Here is a 20,922-nt window from a genome sequence, read left to right as displayed (position 1 = left end):
CATCATCCTGCAACTAACTCATTAGTTGCATTGCTTGCAAGGCTTATAGTGATGTGCATTACCGAGAGGGCCCAGAGATACCTCTCCGACAATCCGAGTGACAAATCCTAATCTCGATCTATGCCAACTTAGCAAGTACCATTGGAGACACCTGTCGAGCACCTTTATAAGCACCCAGTTACGTGTGACGTTTGGTAGCACACAAAGTGTTCTTCCGGTATTCGGGAGTTGCATAATCTCATGGCCAGAGGAACATGTACAAGTCATGAAGAAAGTAGTAGCAACAAACTAAACGATCATCGTGCTAAGCTAACGGAATGGGTCAAGTCAATCACATCATTCTCTAATGATGTGATCCCGTTAATCAAATGACAACTCATGTCTATGGCTAGGAAACTTGACCATCTTTGATTCAACGAGCTAGTCAAGTAGAGGCATACTAGTGACACTCTGTTTGTCTATGTATTCACACATGTACTAAGTTTCCGGTTAATACAATTCTAGCATGAATAATAAACATTTATCATGATATAAGGAAATAAATAATAACTTTATTATTGCCTCTAGGGCATATTTCCTTCAGTCTCCCACTTGCACTAGAGTTAGTAATCTAGTTCACATCTTTATGTGATTAGTTCACATCTCCATGTGACTAATACCCAAAGGATTTACTAGAGTCAATAATCTAGTTCATATCGCTATGTGATTAACACCAAAAGAGTGATCATGTTTTACTTGTGAGAGAAGTTTAGCCTACGGGTCTGCAACATTCAGATCCGTATGTATTTAGCAATTTTCTATGTCTACAATGCTCTGCACGGAGCTACTATAGCTAATTGCTCCCACTTTCAATATGTATCCAGATCGAGACTTAGAGTCATCTAGATCGATGTAAAAAGCTTGCATCGACGTAACTCTTTACGATGAACTCTTTTATCAGCTCCATAACCGAGAAATATTTCCTTAGTCCTCTAAGGATAATTTTGACCGTTGTCCAGTGATCTACTCCTAGATCACTATTGTACTCCCTTGCCAGAAATATGCTAAGGTATACAATAGGACTGGTAAACAGCATAGCATAGTTTATAGAACCTATGGCTGAGGCATAGGGAATGACTTTTCATTCACTTTCTATTTTCTGTTGTGGTCGGGTTTGAGTCTTTACTCAACTTCACACCTTGCAACATAGGCAAGAACTCCTTCTTTGACTGTTCCATTTTGAGCTACTTCAAAATCTTGTCAAGGCATGTACTCATTGAAAAAACTTATGAAGCGTCTTGATCTATCTCTATAGATCTTGATGCTCAATGTGTAAGCAGCTTCATCGAGGTCTTTATTTGAAAAACTCTTTTCAAACACTCCTTTATGCTTTCCAGAAAATTCTACATTATTTTCGATCAACAATATGTCATTCACATATACTTATCAGAAATGTTATAGTGCTCCCACTCACTTTCTTGTAAATACAGGTTTCACCGCAAGTCTGTATAAAACCATATGCTTTGATCATTTTATCAAAGCATATATTCCAACTCCGAGATGCTTGCACCAGTCCATAGATGGATCGCTGGAGTTTGTTCACTTTGTTAGCACCTTTAGGATCGACAAAACCTTCTGGTTGCATCATATACAACTCTTCTTTTAAGAAATCCATGAAGGAATACAGTTTTGACATCCATTTGCCAGATTTCATAAAATGCGGCAACTGCTGACATGATTCGGACAGACTTTTAAGCATCAATACGAGTGAGAAAATCTCATCATAGTCAACACCTTTGACTTGTTGAAAACATTTTGCGACAATTCGAGCTTTGTAGATAGTAACACTACTATCAGCGTCCGTCTTCCTCTTGAAGATCCATTTATTCTTAATGACTCACCAATCATTGCGCAAGTCAATCAAAGTCCATACTTTGTTCTCATACATGGATCCCATCTCAGATTTCATGGCCTCAAGCCATTTCGCGGAATTTGGGCTCATCATCTCTTCCTTATAGTTCATAGGTTCGTCATGGTCAAGTAACATGACATCCAGAACAGGATTACCGTATCACTCTGGTGCGGATCTCACTCTGGTTGACCTACGAGGTTCGGTAGTAACTTGATCTGAAGTTACATGATCATCATCATTAGCTTCCTCACTAATTGGTGTAGGAGTCACAGGAACAGATTTCTGTGATGAACTACTTTCCAATAAGGGAGCAGGTAGAGTTACCTCATCAAGTTCTACTTTCCTCCCACTCACTTCTTTCGAGAGAAACTTCTTCTCTAGAAAGGATCCATTCTTAGCAACGAATGCCTTGCCTTCGGATCTGTGATAGAAGGTGTACCCAACTGTCTCCTTTGGGTATCCTATGAAGACACATTTCTCCGATTTGGGTTTGAGCTTATCAGGATGAAACTTTTTCACATAAGCATCGCAAACCCAAACTTTAAGAAATGGCAACTTTGGTTTCTTGCCGAACCACAGTCCATATGGCGTCATCTCAACAGATTTAGATGGTGCCCTATTTAATGTGAATGCAACTGTCTCTAATGCATAACCCCAAAACGATAGTGGTAAATCGGTAAGAGACATCATATATTGCACCATATCTAAGAAAGTACAGTTACGATGTTCGGACACACCATTACGCTATGGTGTTCCAGGTGGCGTGAGTTGCGAAATTATTCTGCATTGTTTCAAATGAAGACCAAACTCGTAACTCAAATATTCTCCTCCACGATCAGATCATAGAAACTTTATTTTCTTGTTATGATGATTTTCCACTTCACTCTGAAATTATTTGAACTTTTCAAATGTTTCAGATTTATGTTTCATCAAGAAGATATACCCATATCTTACTCAAATCATCTGTGAAGGTCAGAAAATAACGATACCTGTCGCGAGCCTCAACACTCATCGGACTGCATACATCGGTATGTATTATTTCCAACAAGTCTGTTGCTCGCTCCATTGTTTCGGAGAACGGAGTCTTAGTCATCTTGCCCATGAGGCATGATTCGCAAGCATCAACTGACATAATCAAGTGATTCCAAAAGCCCATCAGCATGGATTTTCTTCATGCGCTTTACACCAATACGACCAAAACGGCAGTGCCATAAATAAGTTGCACTATCATTATTAACTTTGCATCTTCTGGCTTCAATATTATGAATATGTGTATCACTATGATCGAGATTCAATAAACCATTCAGCTTGGGTATATGACCATTGAAGGTTTTATTCATGTAAACAAAACAACAATTATTCTCTGACTTTAAATGAATAACCGTATTGCAATAAACATGATCAAATCATATTCATGCTTAACGCAAACACCAAATAACATTTATTTAGGTTCAACACTAATCCCGAAAGTATAGGGAGTGTGCGATGATGATCATATCAATCTTGGAACCACTTCCAACACACATCGTCACTTCACCCTTAACTAGTCTCTGTTCATTCTGCAACTCCCGTTTCGAGTTACTAATCTCAGCAATTGAACTAGTATCAAATACTGAGGGGTTGCTACAAACACTAGTAAAGTACACGTCAATAACATGTATATCAAATATACCTTTGTTCACTTTGCCATCCTTCTTATCCGCCAAATACTTGGGGCAGTTCTGCTTCCAGTGACTAGTCCCTTTGCAGTAGAAGCACTTAGTCTCAGGCTTAGGTCTAGAATTGGGCTTCTTCACTTGAGCAGCAACTTGCTTGCCGTTCTTCTTGAAGTTCCCCTTCTTCCCTTTGCCCTTTCTTGAAACTAGTGGTCTTGTCAACCATCAACACTTTATGCTTTTCTTGATTTCTACCTTCATCGATTTCAGCATCACGAAGAGCTTGGGAATAGTTTCCGTTATCCCTTGCATATTATAGTTCACCATGAAGTTCCAGTAACTTGGTGATAGTGACTAGAGAACTCAGTCAATCACTATCTTATCTAGAAGATTAACTCCCACTTGATTCAAGTGATTGTTGTACTCAAACATTCTGAGCACATGCTCACTAGCTGAGCTATTCTCCTCCATCTTGTAGGCAAAGTGCTTGTCAAAGGTCTCATACCTTTCGACATGGGCATGAGTTTGAAATACTAATTTCAACTCTTGGAACATCTCATATGCCCCGTGGCGTTCAAAACGTCTTTGAAGCCCCGATTCTAAGCCGTAAAGTATGGTGCACTAAACTACCAAGTAGTCATCATATCGAGCTCGCCAAACGTTCATACCGTCTGCATCTGCTCCTGCAATCGGTCTGTCACCTAGCGGTGCATCAAGGACATAATTCTTTTATGCAGCAATGAGGATAATCCTCATATCACGGATCCAATCCGCATCATTACTACTAACATCTTTCAACTTAGTTTTTCTCTAGGAACATATCAAAATAAACGGGGAGCTACATCGCGAGCTATTGATCTACAACATAGTTATGCAAATACTAGTAGGACTAAGTTCATGATAAATTAAAGTTCAATTAATCATATTTAAGAACTCCCACTTAGATAGACATCCCTCTAATCATCTAAGTGATCACATGATCCATATCAACTAAACCATGACCGATCATCACGTGAAATGGAGTAGTTTTCAATGGTGAACATCACTATGTTGATCATGTCTACTATATGATTCACGCTCGACCTTTCGGTCTCCAGTGTTCCGAGGCCATATCTGCATGTGCTAGGCTCGTCAAGTTTAACCCGAGTATTTCTGCGTGGGCAAAACTAGTTTGTACTTGTTGTATGTGAACGTAGAGCTTATCACACCCGATCATCACGTGGTGTCTCGGCACGACAAACTGTCGCAACGGTGCATAGTCAGGGAGAACACTTATACCTTGAAATTTTAGTAAGGGATCATCTTATAAAGCTACCGCCGAACTAAGGAAAATAAGATGCATAAAAGATAAACATCACATGCAATCAAAATATGTGACATGATATGGCCATGATCATCTTGCGCCTTTGATCTCCATCTCCAAAGTACCGTCATGATCTCTATCGTCACCAGCATGACACCATGGTCTCCATCATCTTGATCTTTATCAATGTGTCGTCACATGGTCGTCTCGCCAACTATTGGTTTTGCAACTATTGCTATCGTATAGCGATAAAGTAAAGCAATTATTTGGCGCTTGCATCTTATACAGAGACAACCATAAGGCTTCTGCCAGTTGCCGATAACTTCAACAAAACATGATCATCTCATACAACAACTTATATCTCATCACGTCTTGACCATATCGCATCACAACAAGCCCTGCAAAAACAATTTAGACGTCCTCTACTTTGTTGTTGCAAGTTTTACGTGGCTGCTACGGGCTGAGCAAGAACCGTTCTTACCTACGCATCAAAAACCACAACGCGATATAGTGATTGCTTTTTGATCTTCAGAAAGAACCATGTTCATTGATTCCGATTCAACTAAAGTTGGAGAAACAGACACCCACTAGCCACCTGTGTGCGAAGCACGTTGGTAGAACCAGTCTCGCGTAAGCGTACGCGTAATGTCGGTCTGAGCCGCTTCATCCAACAATACCGCCGAATCAAGAATAAACTAGTGACGGCAAGCAATATGTATATACCCACGCCCACAACTCATTTGTGTTCTACTCATGCATATAACATCTATGCATATACCTGGCTCGAATGCCAATGTTGGGGAATGCAGTAATTTCAAAAAAATCCTACGCACACACAAGATCATGGTGATGCACATCAACAAGAGGGGAGAGTATCGCCTATGTACCCTCGTAGACCGTAAGCGGAAGCATTATGAGAACGCGGTTGATGTAGTCGTACATCTTCATGATCCGACCGATCCAAGTACCGAACGCACGACACCTCCGAGTTCAGCACACGTTCAGCTGGATGACGTCCCACGAACTCCGATCTAGCAAAGCTTCACGGGAGAGTTCCGTCAGCACGACGGCGTGATGACGGTGATGATGTTGCTACGACGCAGGGCTTCGCCTAAGCACCGCTACGATATGATCGAGGTGGATTATGGTGGAGGGGGGCACCGCACACGGCTTGGAACAATCAACTTGTGTGTGTTGGGGTGCCACCTTGCCCCCGTATATAAAGGAGTGGAGGAGGGGAGGGCCTACCCTCTACTATGGCGCGCCCTGGGGAGTCCTACTCCCACCGGGAGTATGATTCCCCCTTCCATGTAGTAGGAGTAGGAGAGAAGGAAAGGGAAAAGAGAAGAGAAGGAAGGAGGGGGCACATCCCCTCCCCCTAGTCCAATTCGGACTAAGCCTTGGGGGGGGGGGGGCGCATCCTCCCCTCTCTCTTTTCCCTAAAGCCCAATAAGGCCCATATACTCCACGGCGAATTCCCGTAACTCTCCGGTACTTTAAAAAAATACCCGAATCACTCGGAACCTTCCCGATGTCCGAATATAGTCGTCCAATATATCGATCTTTACGCCTGACCATTTTGAGACTCCTCGTCATGTCCCCGATCTTATCCGGGACTCCGAACTACCTTCGGTACATAAAATCACATAAACTCATAATACCGATCGTCACCGAACGTTAAGCGTGCGGACCCTATGGGTTCGAGAACTATGTAGACATGACCGAGACACGTCTCCGGTCAATAACCAATAGCGGAACCTGGATGTTCATATTGGCTCCTACATATTCTACGAAGATCTTTATCGGTCAAACCGCATAACAACATACGTTGTCCCCTTTGTCATCGGTATGTTACTTGCCCGAGATTCGATCATCGGTATCTCAATACCTAGTTCAATCTCGTTACCGGCAAGTCTCTTTACTCGTTTCCGTAATGCATCATCCCGCAACTAACTCATTAGTTGCATTGCTTGCAAGGCTTATAGTGATGTGCATTACCGAGAGGGCCCAGAGATACCTCTCCGACAATCGGAGTGACAAATCCTAATCTCGATCTATGCCAACTCAACAAGTACCATTGGAGACACATGTAGAGCACCTTTATAAGCACCCAGTTACGTTGTGACGTTTGGTAGCACATAAAATGTTTCTCCGGTATTCGGGAGTTGCATAATCTCATAGTCAGAGGAACATGTACAAGTCATGAAGAAAGCAGTAGCAACAAACTAAACGATCATCGTGCTAAGCTAACGGAATGGGTCAAGTCAAATGATGTGATCCCGTTAATTAAATGGCAACTCATGTCTATGGCTAGGAAACTTAACCATCTTTGATTCAACGAGCTAGTCAAGTAGAGGCATACTAGTGACACTCTGTTTGTCTATGTATTAACACATGTACTAAGTTTCCGGTTAATACAATTCTAGCATGAACAATAAACATTTATCATGATATAAGGAAATAAATAATAACTTTATTATTGCCTCTAGGGCATATTTCCTTCAGGATCATCTCACATGGAGGCCTTGATCTCCATGGGAGAGGTAAGTGGATGAGCAATGCTCTATCTCTATCTTGAGCTAATCCTTTGCTAACCCTAAAACGTGGGTGAAGGAGTATATATAGTCTAGGGGTAGAGAGAGGTAATGGGCCTCGGCCCAAGTCGTGCACGCAAGCACTGTCCGGATTATCCGGGAGGTGGTCCGGATGATCCCACGGCCGTCCGGGTCATCTGGCTGTGTCGTTGCAGCCGTAGTTGGTCTGGATATCGAGATCGTCGTCCAGATGTCCGGGTAGGTCCGGATGATCCAGGAGGGAGTCCGGACGATCCGGCTTCATCCGGATGCTTGCTGTATCCTTCGGGCACATTACCCGAATCGTTTGGGAGGAGGTCCGACTCATCCGGTCTGGGTCCGGATCATCGGGGCGGGGTCTGTCTTGCTCCATTTATTCTTTGTCTTCGCGTCCTTCTCCCTCCATCATTCGACCTCGCTCCTTAATTTTTCCATGGCTGGTTCCTTGGTACCTAAGTATGCAAAGTTTCTTCGTTTGAGGTAGTAGCCATGTCTCATGTGATTCAAAAGGGAGCTGAGCGAGGAAAGATGTCACCTCGATCATAAGAAAAAAAAATAGATTGTAGGTCAGACTATATTTTTCACCACAAATGCTTTTCTTGATATTTTTTCATAAAACTTCACATGTGGCAGATTGGACATGCAGATTTGACATCCTCAAAATTCAAATTTTTTAGAATTTTTTTTGTACTCTTTAAATTTTAATATCGTTTTTTTTCGAGGGTACTTCAAATTTTAACATCAAGGGGTGGAGCACCGAGTAGCTCCTGTGTATTTTGCAGATTTGGTGCCTCTATCGTTGTCCGCGGACGTGTCCGTGTCCTTTTCTGGAGTTGCCCTAACTTCTCCTTCTCTCTGGAAACCCTAAGCCCCTTCTCCCTCCTAAGCCGCCGATCCGACCCCAAATCCGAACGCCTCTGCCTCCCGGTCCAAGCCGCACGCCACTATGCCGGACATGCAGCCGCTCATCAGCGACTTCGTCCTCAAGCTCAAGCGACGGTAAGCAGTTGCCCACGCCGACCGATTCCGTGCCGAGTCGGCGCCACTCTGGTGTGCTCATTGTTTGCGTGTTTGTGGGTGGGCAGTAAGGTGGAGGGGTCACATGCCGTGGCGCGGCAGACGGCGGAGCTGCTGAGGTCAGTGGTGTCGCAGCACCGGATGGGCAGCACTAACCAAGCGGCGGCTCTCGCAGACGCCATCCATGCCGTCGGGGAGCATCTCATCGCAGCCAATCCCATCGGTGCGCCCAAAAGCCCTCACTCTTTTTTTCGAATTGTGGTCCCATCGCATTGCTTTTAAATTGGGATGTTATTACTTCTTTTTTCTTCTGAATTGTTTGGTCACAGTTTATTTCACTGGTGTTGGACTCGGTTCAGTGAAATGTGTTGCTGTGGTAATGAAATTTTTATGCTGTTCCAAGTGCTAACTCCATTCATGTATCTACGGGAACAGTTCGATATTTCAAGTATGATGCTCCTTTTTATTATGTGGTTGGTGTGTGTCATCTTCATGTAGATAATGTCTTGCACACTGTTTGCTTCTTATTCTCAAGCTTAGATGATCGACTGACTGTAATATAGCTTTTGTTCTAACTAACATATCGACTTACTGTAATATACTCCCTCCGTTCCTAAATGTAAGTCTTTTTAGAGATTCCACTACAAACTACATACGTGTATATAGACATATTTTAGAGTGTAGATCCACTCATTTTGCTCCGTATGTAGTCCATAGTGGAATCTCTAAAAAGACTTATATTTAGGAACGGAGGGAGTAGTTTTGTTCTAACTATCAGATTACATTTTTCTGTCACCTACCTAAACCTAGGGTTTCATTTGCATACTTTCCGGAACAAAACATAGAAGTATACAACCCCTACAGTTAAAAACTACTCCATCCCATGTCAAGGGCCTCGGTGCCCAAGACAGCAGGACCTCGACTACGTAGTTCGTAGTCTCGGGGGATAGGAGCGCTAGGGTTTTTGCCTGGCTGCTCAATGGTGCGGGAGGAGAGGATAGGAGTAGAGGAAGAGGTAGGAGATAATAACTTTATTGCTTGCCCTCAAAGGGTGCTGGTTATACGGTATATAAAGGCCCCATGGGCTGCTAACAAACTAGAAACCTATGCCTAAACTACTCCTTTATTATAGGAACTAATGTATAAGGACCAGGACTCCTGCCCAGCCTACGCCTCGCCTGTTGCGGCCGGTGGCTGTCGCTCCTGGCCGCGTGGCCCACGCCTGTAGGCCGTGCCCCACATGACATCTCTCCCCCCCTCGACGAGCAGCTCGTCCTCGAGCTGAAAAGCGGGGTAGCGCTCGACGAAACTGTCAAGATCCTCCCATGTAGCTGATGCTGCTGCTTCACCCTTCCAGTGGACGAGCAGCTGGCGAACGCCGCGTGCTAGTCGTGCACGAGTCACGCGCTCCGGTTCTGGAACAGCCGCCCCGTTGTGGATCGGAGGCAATCCCGGTGGTGCAGTTGGAGGCGTGCCGAAGAACTTCTTGAGGAGGCCCACGTGGAACACGTCATGGAGGCGCGAGCGTGCCGGAAGCTCAAGGCGGTAGGCCACGTCGTTGACGACCTCTGAAATGCGGTACGGCCCATAGAAGCGTGGCTTGAGCTTGCCCCTGGTTGGCAGGTTGAGAGAGGACGCGGCGCGCTGGCGAAGACGAAGCCAGACCCAATCGCCCACGTCATGCCGAATGTCCCGATGGTGTCTGTCGTAGTAGGACTTGTAGACCGCTTGTGCCTGCTGTAGACGATAGCGGACGTCCGCGAGTAACTCGTCGCGCTCCGCCATGCTCCTGGCCACTGCGGCCACCCGTGTATCGCCCGGCTCGTAAGAGCGAATAGTGGGAGGGTCACGACCATCCACAAGCTTGAACGGAGTTTCTTGGGTCGCTGTCTGGTAGGCGGTGTTGTATATGTACTCGGCCCAGGGAAGCCACCGGAGCCACTGCCTGGGACGATCCCCGGTGAGACAACGGAGGTACATCACAATGATCTTGTTAGCAGCCTCCGTTTGGCCATCCGACTGTGGATGAAACGCCGTCGTCATGTGCAGCTTGGTCCCGGTGAGGCGCATGAGCTCCCGCCAAAAAGCCGAGGTGAAGACGGGGTCGCGGTCAGAGACCATGGACTGCGGGACGCCATGGAGACGCACAATCTCAGCAAAGAACACCTGCGCCACTGATTCCGCCGTGTACGGGTGGGCCAGCGCCACAAAGTGGCAGCACTTGCTGAAGCGATCCACCACAGTGAGGATAACAGACTTCCCGCCCACACGAGGGAGCGCTTCTACGAAATCGATGCCGACGTCAGTCCACACGGCTGTGGGCACCGGCAGTGGCAGCAGCAGACCGGCTGGGTGCAAGTGCTCGGACTTGTACCGCTGGCAAGTACCACAGGCGCGGACATACTCCTGCACCGTCTTGCGAAGGTTAGGTGCGTGGAAGTCGCGGCGGAGACGATGCAGCGTGCGCAGGACGCCTTCGTGTCCGTCATCGTGCACTGCGGTGAGAAGCTCCTGGAGTAGTGGAGACGTTGGCGGGATGTAGAGGCGCCCGTTAAAAGTGACGAGGCCGTCGGAGAGCGCCCACGGCAGCTGCCGAGCGCCTGCCGTGATATCCTCGCGCAGCGCGACGAGTGCTGGGTCGGTGGACGAAGCTTGCCGTAGGCGGTCGATGAAGTCGAAGTGAGGACCAGATATAGCCATGACCCCCGTCTCTTCCGTGTCGCGGCGGGAAAGGGCATCCGCCACCGTGTTTGTACTACCGGCCTTGTACTCCACAGTGAAATTGAACCCCAGTAGTTTGCCGACCCAGTGGTGCTGCGGAATTGTTGCCAAGCGCTGGTCAAGGAGGAATTTGAGACTGTAGTGGTCAGTTTTTACCACAAATTGGCGCCCCCAGAGGTACGGTCGCCAATGGCGAATAGCGAGCACCAGGCCAATGAGTTCCCGTTCATATGCCGCCAGAGAACGGTGACGAGGCGCGGCCGGCCGGCTGAAGAAAGCCACCGGGTGCTGATCCTGGAGAAGGACGGCCCCGAAACCGTATGTAGACGCGTCACACTCGACGATGAACGGCCGTGTGAAATCGGGCAACGCGAGCACGGGAGCCGTGGTGACCGCCGTCTTGAGGGCGGTAAAAGCTGCTGCCGCCTCCGGCGACCATGAGAAGCCGTCCTTGCGAAGCAGGGCCGTCAGGGGCGCGGCGACCACGCCAAACTCCTTGACAAACTTGCGGTAGTACCCTGCAAGACCGAGAAACCCCCGGACCGCGCGCGCCGAGCGAGGCTGCGGCCAGTCGGCCACGGCCTGCACTTTTTCCGGATCCATGGCCACTCCGGCCGCGGAGATGGTGTGACCCAGGTAGGAGATCGACTCGACGGCGAACGAGCATTTGGACCTCTTGACGAAGAGCCGGTGCTGGTGCAGTACGGTAAAGATGGTGCGCACATGGCGAAGATGATCGGCCCACGACTCGCTGAACATGAGGATGTCGTCGAAGAAGACGAGAATGAAGCGGCGCAGGTACGGCCGCAGCAGATCGTTCATGAGTGCCTGGAACGTCGCCGGCGCGTTGCAGAGGCCGAACGGCATCACCAGGAACTCGTAGAGGCCGTCGTGGGTACGGAAGGCGGTCTTTGGGATGTCCTCCGCACGCATCCGCACCTGGTGGTAGCCGGAGCGTAAGTCGAGCTTGGTGAAGAAACGAGCGCGCCGGAGCTCGTCGAGGAGTTCGTCCACCACCGGAATTGGAAACGCATCCTTGATGGTGATGGCGTTCAGGGCGCGGTAGTCGATGCAGAAGCGCCAGGACCCGTCGGGCTTGCGGACCAGCAGTACCGGCGATGAGAATGCGGAACGACTTGCTCGGATGATGCCCTGGGCGAGCATGGCGGCGCACTGACGCTCCAGCTCGTCCTTGTGCGCGGCCGGGTAGCGATACGGACGGACGGCCACCGGGGCGGAGCCGGGCAGCAGGGTGATGCCGTGGTCGCGGCTGCGGAGTGGTGGTACGCCGGAGGGTTCGACGAAGATGCCGTCAAACTCGGTGATGATGGCGTCGAGGAAATCACGGCCATTGCATGATTGCAGGGCTGGCCTGTCCGGTCCTGCAAGGCCGCGCCAGCAGACCCGATGGCCCCTCCGCCAGAACGTCATGGAGAGGGCGTGGAAATCCCACAGGACCGGTCCAAGCGTCGCCAGCCATTGCGTGCCCAGGACGACGTCGTAGCCTGCGAGCGGCAAGGCGAGGAAATCCTCCGAGAACGCCTCCTGGTCGATGCGGAAGGACACGGCGCGGTATGCGCCCTGGCACGGAACACGCTCGCCGTTGGCCACCGTGACACGCATCTTCTCGATGGTGGGGGATGGTAGTGTAGCACGAGCGGCCGCCTCCTGGGCGATGAAGTTGTGGGTGGAGCCTGAGTTTATCAGGGCGAGGAGGGAGACACCCCCGAGGGTGATATGCATCTGCATGGTCTCGCTCGTGCGCACGCCGGAGATCGCGTGGAGCAAGATCCGAGGGTCGGCTGGCGAGGCATCAGCGGTGGCGGAGGCCGTGTCGTCGTCCGGCGCCAGGTCGAGGAGAAAGATGCGCTGGCAGACGCGGTTGTGGCCCCTGCCAAACTTCTCATTACAATTGAAGCATAGGCCCAGGCGACGGCGTTCCTCCATCTCTGTCTGTGACAGGCGTTTGATTGGGCGCCCTTCCGGCAGACTGGGAGCAGGGGGTGCGGCTGGTAGAGCCGGTGCGGGGGGCGCGAGGCGTGGTACGGGCGCCGGTAGGATGCCCTTCTGCTGAAAACGCACCGGTGGCGCGGAGGTGAGCGCGCACTGGTCGCGCAGCTCCAACTTGCGGGCGAGGCTCATGGCGACGGCGAGGGACTGCGGGTTGTGGATTTCCACGTCGAGGCTGAGGGGTGGCTGGAGTCCCGCGGTGAAGATCTGAACCTTCTGTGTCTTTGATAAGATGCCTGCCCTGGGAAGGAGCGCCTCAAACCGCTCCTGGAAGTCGACTACAGACGTTGTGCGCTTGCACGCCATTAGTTCGCCCAGCGGGTTAGCGCGTAGAGGTGGCCCGAAGCGGAGGTTGAGCAGCTCGGAGAAGCGGCGCCACGGCGGAGTGCCCTCGTCACGCTGGACCTGCATGTACCACAGCTGGGCAGAACCCTCAAGGTTGTAGGACGCCATCCAGACTTTTTCCTCCTCGGCGATCCGTTGTTGATGGAAGAAGGACTCGCATCTGTTGAGGAAAGCGAGCGGATCTGACTTGCCGTCGAACTTGGGGAAGTCCATCTTCTGAAACCGGGGCGGGCGATCATTGTGGTGCTGCCCATCGTGGGCGCCGGCAGCGCTCGACGAGGAGGTGGACTTGTCCTTCTGGAGCGCGGCGACGGACGTCTGCAGGGACGCCATCGTTGCAGTCAAGGCCTCGATTATCTTGGCCAGATCAGCGGTGGTTGGTTCTGCCATGCCGGACGTGACCGAGGCGGCGGCGGAAGGTGGCGATGGAGGTGTGCTTGGCGCGGACGCAAAAGAGGATCGCCTGGAACCTGATACCAAGTTGTCAAGGGCCTCGGTGCCCAAGACAGCAGGACCTCGACTACGTAGTTCGTAGTCTCGGGGGATAGGAGCGCTAGGGTTTTTGCGTGGCTGCTCAATGGTGCGGGAGGAGAGGATAGGAGTAGAGGAAGAGGTAGGAGATAATAACTTTATTGCTTGCCCTCAAAGGGTGCTGGTTATACAGTATATAAAGGCCCCATGGGCTGCTAACAAACTAGAAACCTATGCCTAAACTACTCCTTTATTATAGGAACTAATGTATAAGGACCAGGACTCCTGCCCAGCCTACGCCTCGCCTGTTGCGGCCGGCGGCTGTCGCTCCTGGCCGCGTGGCCCACGCCTGTAGGCCGTGCCCCACATGACATCCCATAATATAAAACGCTCTTATATTATGGGACGGAAGGAGTAAGTGTTAGCAGATAATGACCTGCCAGTCAAGATAGATAAAAACAAGCTTTCTAGAAGCTTTTTTTTTACAGATAGTTTTCTGGAAGTTTGTATCAGTACGAGAGATACCAGTCAAACTGCATAGATTCTAGGTCTATCATTGCAGCGAAATCTCACTACTTCTTCCATATCACGTAGTTCAGCTGAAGCATTTTATCAGCTTCCTCCAGGTTTAGGTCGGAAGAGATAATAATTTTTCTTGACATGTGAGCTTCATTTATCTGACCTGATCATCTTGATGAAGTATAAAGAGGTTGGTGTTGGAGTTAACCTTATTGTATAGGTCTAGTTTCATGGTTTATTTGTATTGCATGGTATTATTCGTAGAGTTTAATTAGTGTTAGCCAGGTTCAGGTAAATTGTGTGTGTTGCGTCATGCCGCGGGCGGATCAGCAGCTGGAGAAGCACATAGATAGAGTGTGTGGTGGCTGCGGCATGAGAACATCTTCAAGTCAATGGTCGAGTGCAAGCATGCATGCCCTCCTGGAGTTAGTATTATTGGTAGAAATTAATTAGTGCTAGCCAGGTTCAGGTAAATTGCATGTGTTGCGTCATGCCGTGGGCGGATCAGCAGCCGGAGAAGCACATAGATGTGCGGTGGCTGCGGCATGAGAACATCTGCAGGTCAATGGTTGAGTGCAAGCATGCATGCCCTCCTGGAGTTAGTTCGTATACGTGTGTGTTCTAGTGAACCAGGAGCAGCCCTGTGCACACAGTGAAGATGCGGCCTGGAAGTGCAAGTGCCGTGAGTGCCTCTGTTGGTTGACTAGATTGCATGGATTTTGTTAGTGCTGGCTGTGTGCATGCTATTTTGGCTGCGTCGTGTGGCCGTTGTGGAGATGCCGCACAAGTGCCAAACGTATGTGTGTGTGTGTGTCCCTTTAAAAAGGCACTTGTAATCAGTTGATGATAGAACCGGAGGAAGATGCGCAGTGTGTGAGTTCTGCAAAGTCTCTGCGTGTTCTTCTTCCTTGTGCGTGAGAGTCTTCTTCTTCCTTGGCCAGAGCCAACAGTTAAGGCATGTTAATGAATTCCCCTCCTTATTTCACTCTACTTCACTTAGTGAAATATATGCAGTACTGTAAGTCTAAGGCTCTAACAGGCACCGGTTGGGTCCGGGATATTCAGGGTTCTCTCTCGGTCAAATGTTATTCTTGAATACTTGGACCTCTGGGATCTTTTATCGGAGGATACGGATCGTTGGCGCCTTTCTGCGTCATGTCAGTACTCCGCTCATTCAGCCTATGAAAGTTTCTTCCAAGGCTCTGTTCTCTTCAGACCATGGGAGTGCATTCGGAAAGCTCGGGTGCCAGGAAAATATCGTTTCTTCCTTTGATTAGTGATGCACAGAAGGTGTTGGACCGCAGACCGTCTTGCACATAGAGGTTTGCCGCATCCTAAGTGCTCCCCCTGTTATGATCAGGTGGTTGAAATAATTGATTCCCTGCTCACAGATTGTGTTTTTGCTAGACAATTCTGGTCCAGCCTCTTGAGGCGTTTTGGTCTTCAAGCTCTCTCACCCTCACTTGAAGTTAGGTCTTTTGACAATTGGTGGAGCAGAGCTACCGAGGCAACTAATGGCAGGATGCAGCAAGGCCTCAACTCTCATCTCTCTTGGGGCTTGGACTCTTTGGAACCAAAGAAATTGCTGCGTCTTTGATGGTGTTGCCCAAGCATGACAAATATTAGTTTGATGGTGTATGGCTGGAGCTGGAGGGCTTTCCCTATTGATAGCCCTTGTTCTGAGTGGTTAGGTTGTTTTTCTGTTTTTTTTTTCGATGAACAGGGAGGCCTCTCCCCGGTTCCATTAACTCAGAATGAAACCATACAGCGTTGTCCCCTTACATACCAGCTACTTCTCTCGAGAGGTTCAGTTTTTATTACAAACCAGGCATGACAGCAAGGCTAACAAGACTAGAAGAAAGGCAGAGGAAGATAAAAACTGGTCTAAGGTATGTCAGGCTACAAGAGTCCAGAATCTCCGACCGCGCGCCGGAACGTGACAGCTGCAGCTCACATCACGATCGCGCCAACACCGTTTCTGAACTTGAGCGGGGGCGCCAGAGCCGCCTGAGGAGACCAGCAGATCGCGAGCGTGGACACCGGGCTGAGCATCGCCTTGCCGTTGGTGTCTCTTTTCTTGGTTGGGGAGTGGAAGCCTTCATCTTCTGAGATTTTGAGGTTCCCCCAGCTTGCACCGCCATCAAACCGTGTGCCCTTCATATTCAGCCACTCAGGATCATCAAAGGTTGTTGGAGCAGCTTCCTCAACGCCTCCAAGAAAGTCTCCATCAGGGCCTTGTCCACCTCTGGGGTCAGAATCACCCAGAATTTGATCATTCTGTGGATCAGTCCCCAAACCTGAGTAATAGAAGTCCAAATGGTGTTATTGAAAATCATAGAGTTCCTATATTTCCATAAGCACCACAGGACAGCTGAGCTAACTATATTCAAAGCTACATGTTTTTTGTTAGAAATCCAGAAGCGGGCCACTGATTCAAAGTTCGCGCCCACAGTTTTTTGTAAAAGAACAACTGACAAAAGACCAAATGTTTTTGGCTACAACACAGTCAAGAAACAGATGGTGATTAGTCTCATTCTCAGCACAAAATACACAATCTAGAGGTTTGATTATGTGTCTTTTCCTCAGGTTATCCCTAGTCATAAGCTTATTCTGGGAAAACAACCAAAGGAAAACATGTATCTTGGGTGGCACTGCCAGTTTCCACACTGCAGGTAGGAACAGAGGCTGCACGCCTCTAAAGTTGATCACATGGTACAGAGAGCTAGATGAATAGATCCCTTTGTTTTCAAGTTGCCAAATCAGAGAGTCAGGGTCATTGCTAAAGTTAATGTCTTTAGCTTTCTCCATCAGCTGATACCACTGTTCCATCATCCTATCGTCAAAGTTCCTTCTAAAAGTAAGCTTCAGGGTTTCACCATCCCAGACCTCTCTGACACTCTTGTTTTGCTCATTGCAAATCATGTAGATGTGCCAGAATTGGACTGCTAGTGGGGATGTGCCAAACCAAGTGTCCTCCCAGAATCTAATTTTATCTCCTACTCCTACCTTCCATCTGTATCCAAACTTCAAAGATTGGATGATGGATTTGACTCCTTTCCAAAACCTAGAGACACTAGTGGAGGAGCTAGGAGCAAAGAGATTGGTTTTGCCCCTCATATATTTTTGGTCTACCATCTTCCTCGAAGGTTTCCCTTCCCCTTCATAATATCTTTTGACCCAAGACCCTAGAAGGCAAAGGTTAATATCTTGCAGGTTTGGAATGCCTAGGCCTCCAAATTCCTTTTTCATGCAGACCAATTTCCAGTTAGCTAACTGCAACTTCCTGTGGCCTTCAGAGTCATTCCACAGGCAGTTTGCCATTTGGGTGTTTATAACATCTATTGCCCATTTAGGGAATTTAAAGAAAGACAGCAAATAAATAGGGATGCTAGCCAGGCAGGCTTGGATGAGGACTATTCTCCCTTTATAAGAAAGAAGTTTCCCCCTCCAGCCAGCAATCCTTTTCATGATCTTGTCAATTAGTGGTTGGATGTCTTCTCTCCTAAGTTTATCATAGTGCAGAGGGATGCCCAGATATTTAATGGGGAAAGACCCCTCAGCACACTCTAATGTATCCAGGAAATCCCCTACCTCAGCATTTTCCATATTAATAGGAATGAGCTCACTCTTATTGTAATTGATTCTCATGCCAGAGATGTTCTCAAAGCAAGATAGAACCATTTTCAGGTTCCTAGAATGATCTAAGTCCTTGTCCAGGAACAGGATGGTGTCATCAGCATATTGAAGACATATAATCCCTCCAGGACAAACCTCAGGGCGCAGGCCTTCAATCAATGTTAGCATCCTAGTGAGTACATCAACTACAAGGATAAATAACAGGGGGGAAATGGGGTCCCCCTGCCTCAAAACCTTTGCCAGTAAGGAAGAAATCACTCTCAGTATTGTTCAACTTGACCCCTACTGACCCCCCTCTAGTGATCTGCAGGATCCAGTGGATCCATTTCTCCCCAAAGCCTCTGTTTCTAAGGAGCTCTTCAAGGAATTCTATATTCACTTTATCAAAAGCTTTTTCATAATCTAACTTAAGGACTAGACCCTGCATTGTACTAGAATGAACAGAGTGTAGCACCTATGCACATATGTACGCTAAGAACCAAGTGCACCCCCCTTCCGTTTCTTGTCTAATAAAAAGATACGCAGAGCTCCTGCGTGTTCGAGATTTTTGTTGTTGTTGGCACTAGCACCACCAGTAGAACCTACTAGTCTTGGCAGTTAGCATTTGAACTGTAGTTGTATATCAATCAGCAAGTTTCACAACAATTGCTGAGTGGTGCATGCATGTCAGAAATAAGTACAGTTTCGTCATAGCAAATTGCACCATGACTAGAGGGTGGCACTTGTTATTCAGCTCTAAAGTATAGTGAATAATATGTGTTGTTGGTAATTATCAGCCTTTTATCCTTACAAATTCTCTCTCTTCTTTTTGCAGAGCTCGCTGTCGGCAACACTGTGAGACGTGTTTTGCATATAATAAAAGAGGAAGATATATCTTTTACCGCAGTTGGTATTGAAGGTCTTTCTGTGACTGCTGTCAGCGACGATGAATGTGACAGTGGAAATGATGACCGTCCTACCTTATCCGCTGCTGTTCTTGCTTCCCATGCTAGAAACGCTCTTCGGGCACCTTCATTGCAGACTCTCCTGGATGATATTCCTGTGAGCACTGCACTTTCACATTCTTCATCGTCAGCTGGGGATTCAGATGGGAAAAGTAAATACATGATCTCTAGAATTCTCTTTTTTTATGTATACCACACTGAACAGGCATTTGTAGTTATACTTTTATGTTTGAATCATGTACTTATAGCCATATGTTTGAATCATGTACTTATAGCCAACCTGAACAGACGTTCCTTTTTTCTCTTTATATTGTACTAATCATCTTGTGTTTAAGAAATTATTAACTGATTGATATACTCTCAAGTTTATGGTACCCTTTCAGGGTCTATACATTCCAATTTTTATGTTATTGTTGACACTGAATTTCTGCATGTTCCATGTAAGCAGCTGGAGATAAGAGCTTAAAAACTCGGAAACTAAAACATGATGTTATTGCTGCCATTGGTGATCTTATTGAGGAGATTGATACATGTTATGACCAGATTTCTGAGCAAGCTGTCGAACATATCCACCAAAAGTATGATCATCTTTTGTCCAACATACAAGCATAAACTAATTAGTAGTCACATCTATCTTTTCCTGTGAAATTATTGAATGATGGAAAATATTTTTTAACTTATGCATATACCTGGGATTGTGGAAAAGGTTGGCATGTGTATTATGAAGAACATGTGCCCAACGTCAAATGATTAAAAATCCTCTTAACTACCTCGGTGATTACAGTACCTTCTTCTCTTACAAAAGCTTTTTTATTCTGCTCACAGTACCTTCTCTTACAAATGTTTGTTGTTATAAATTTTAATCTACCAGAGTTCGCATCGACTTATTTACTTTGGTAGCGTTAACTTAAGCTCATAATGCTTCTCAGCCTTCATTAATCTAAAATATAGATTCAAAGTCCCTTTTTTCAACAGCTAAGGACCATCCAAAACATTCTGTTCACATGATTGAAATACCAATTGTGCCTAATCAATGCTTTTTGTTTGCCACAGTGAGGTCATCCTAACTCTAGGTCGTTCTAGAACCGTGAAAGAGTTCCTGTATGCTGCAAAGGAGAAGAAGCGATCTTTTCGTGTATTTGTTGCTGAAGGTGCTCCAAGGTTTGTGCACCTTGCCAATTCTATTCCCAACTAATTTCTTGTATTTTGAATCTCCTTGCTTGATTCATTCTTGTTGTTCAATGCTTGAATCAGATATCAGGGACATGTTCTTGCGAAGGAGCTGGTCGAGAAAGGTGTACAGACTACTGTTATAACAGATTCAGCAGTTTTTGCTATGATCTCCCGAGTTAACATGGTATGTACGCAGGTTGATTATTGCTTTTTTGATATATTTGTTTCTGTTACAAGGTAACTCATGATTTATCTTATAGGTTATAGTTGGAGTCCATGCAATAATGGCAAACGGTGGAGTCATTGCACCAGTAGGTATGAATATGGTTGCTCTTGCTGCTCAAAGGCATGCTGTACCCTTTGTCGTGGTTGCTGGCAGTCATAAGGTCAGTTTCTGTAAGTTATGCATTTAATTTTTGTGTTTATTGCAATGTTTTCATCCTAAGCAACTAAAAAAATCACATTCTGAAGGCATAGTGTTTGGTCAACATACTCGTATGGTTGTTTGGGTTCTGATAAAAGTTTTGTGTGTTCTTCTGTTTTAAACCAACCTGTTCCAATGTCCATAGACTAGTAAGCGAAGGGGGCACAAATAAGTCACGGTGCTATACTATGTTTGGTATGTCAAAATATTGCAACTTATTGCAATATTTTCATACCCCCC

General features: G+C 47.2%; 1 protein-coding gene across 1 annotated transcript in view; it reads left to right on the top strand.

Annotated features, from left to right (window-relative positions):
• Positions 1-8,216: 8,216 nt before the first annotated feature.
• The window catches only part of LOC119267477 (translation initiation factor eIF-2B subunit beta-like), a 20,414-nt gene continuing 7,708 nt past the window's right edge, over positions 8,217-20,922 (top strand). Inside the window, exons 1-7 of the mRNA XM_037548864.1 lie at positions 8,217-8,421; positions 8,508-8,662; positions 18,956-19,237; positions 19,534-19,663; positions 20,139-20,246; positions 20,340-20,442; positions 20,519-20,644. Of these exons, the coding sequence (XP_037404761.1) occupies positions 8,369-8,421; positions 8,508-8,662; positions 18,956-19,237; positions 19,534-19,663; positions 20,139-20,246; positions 20,340-20,442; positions 20,519-20,644 (957 nt within the window). The 5' untranslated portion in view covers positions 8,217-8,368. The remainder of the gene's footprint in view (positions 8,422-8,507; positions 8,663-18,955; positions 19,238-19,533; positions 19,664-20,138; positions 20,247-20,339; positions 20,443-20,518; positions 20,645-20,922) is intronic.

This window comes from Triticum dicoccoides, chromosome 1A (genome assembly GCF_002162155.2).
Source record: "Triticum dicoccoides isolate Atlit2015 ecotype Zavitan chromosome 1A, WEW_v2.0, whole genome shotgun sequence".
NCBI lineage: Eukaryota > Viridiplantae > Streptophyta > Magnoliopsida > Poales > Poaceae > Triticum > Triticum dicoccoides.
This window is presented reverse-complemented; position numbering and strand designations above follow the sequence as displayed.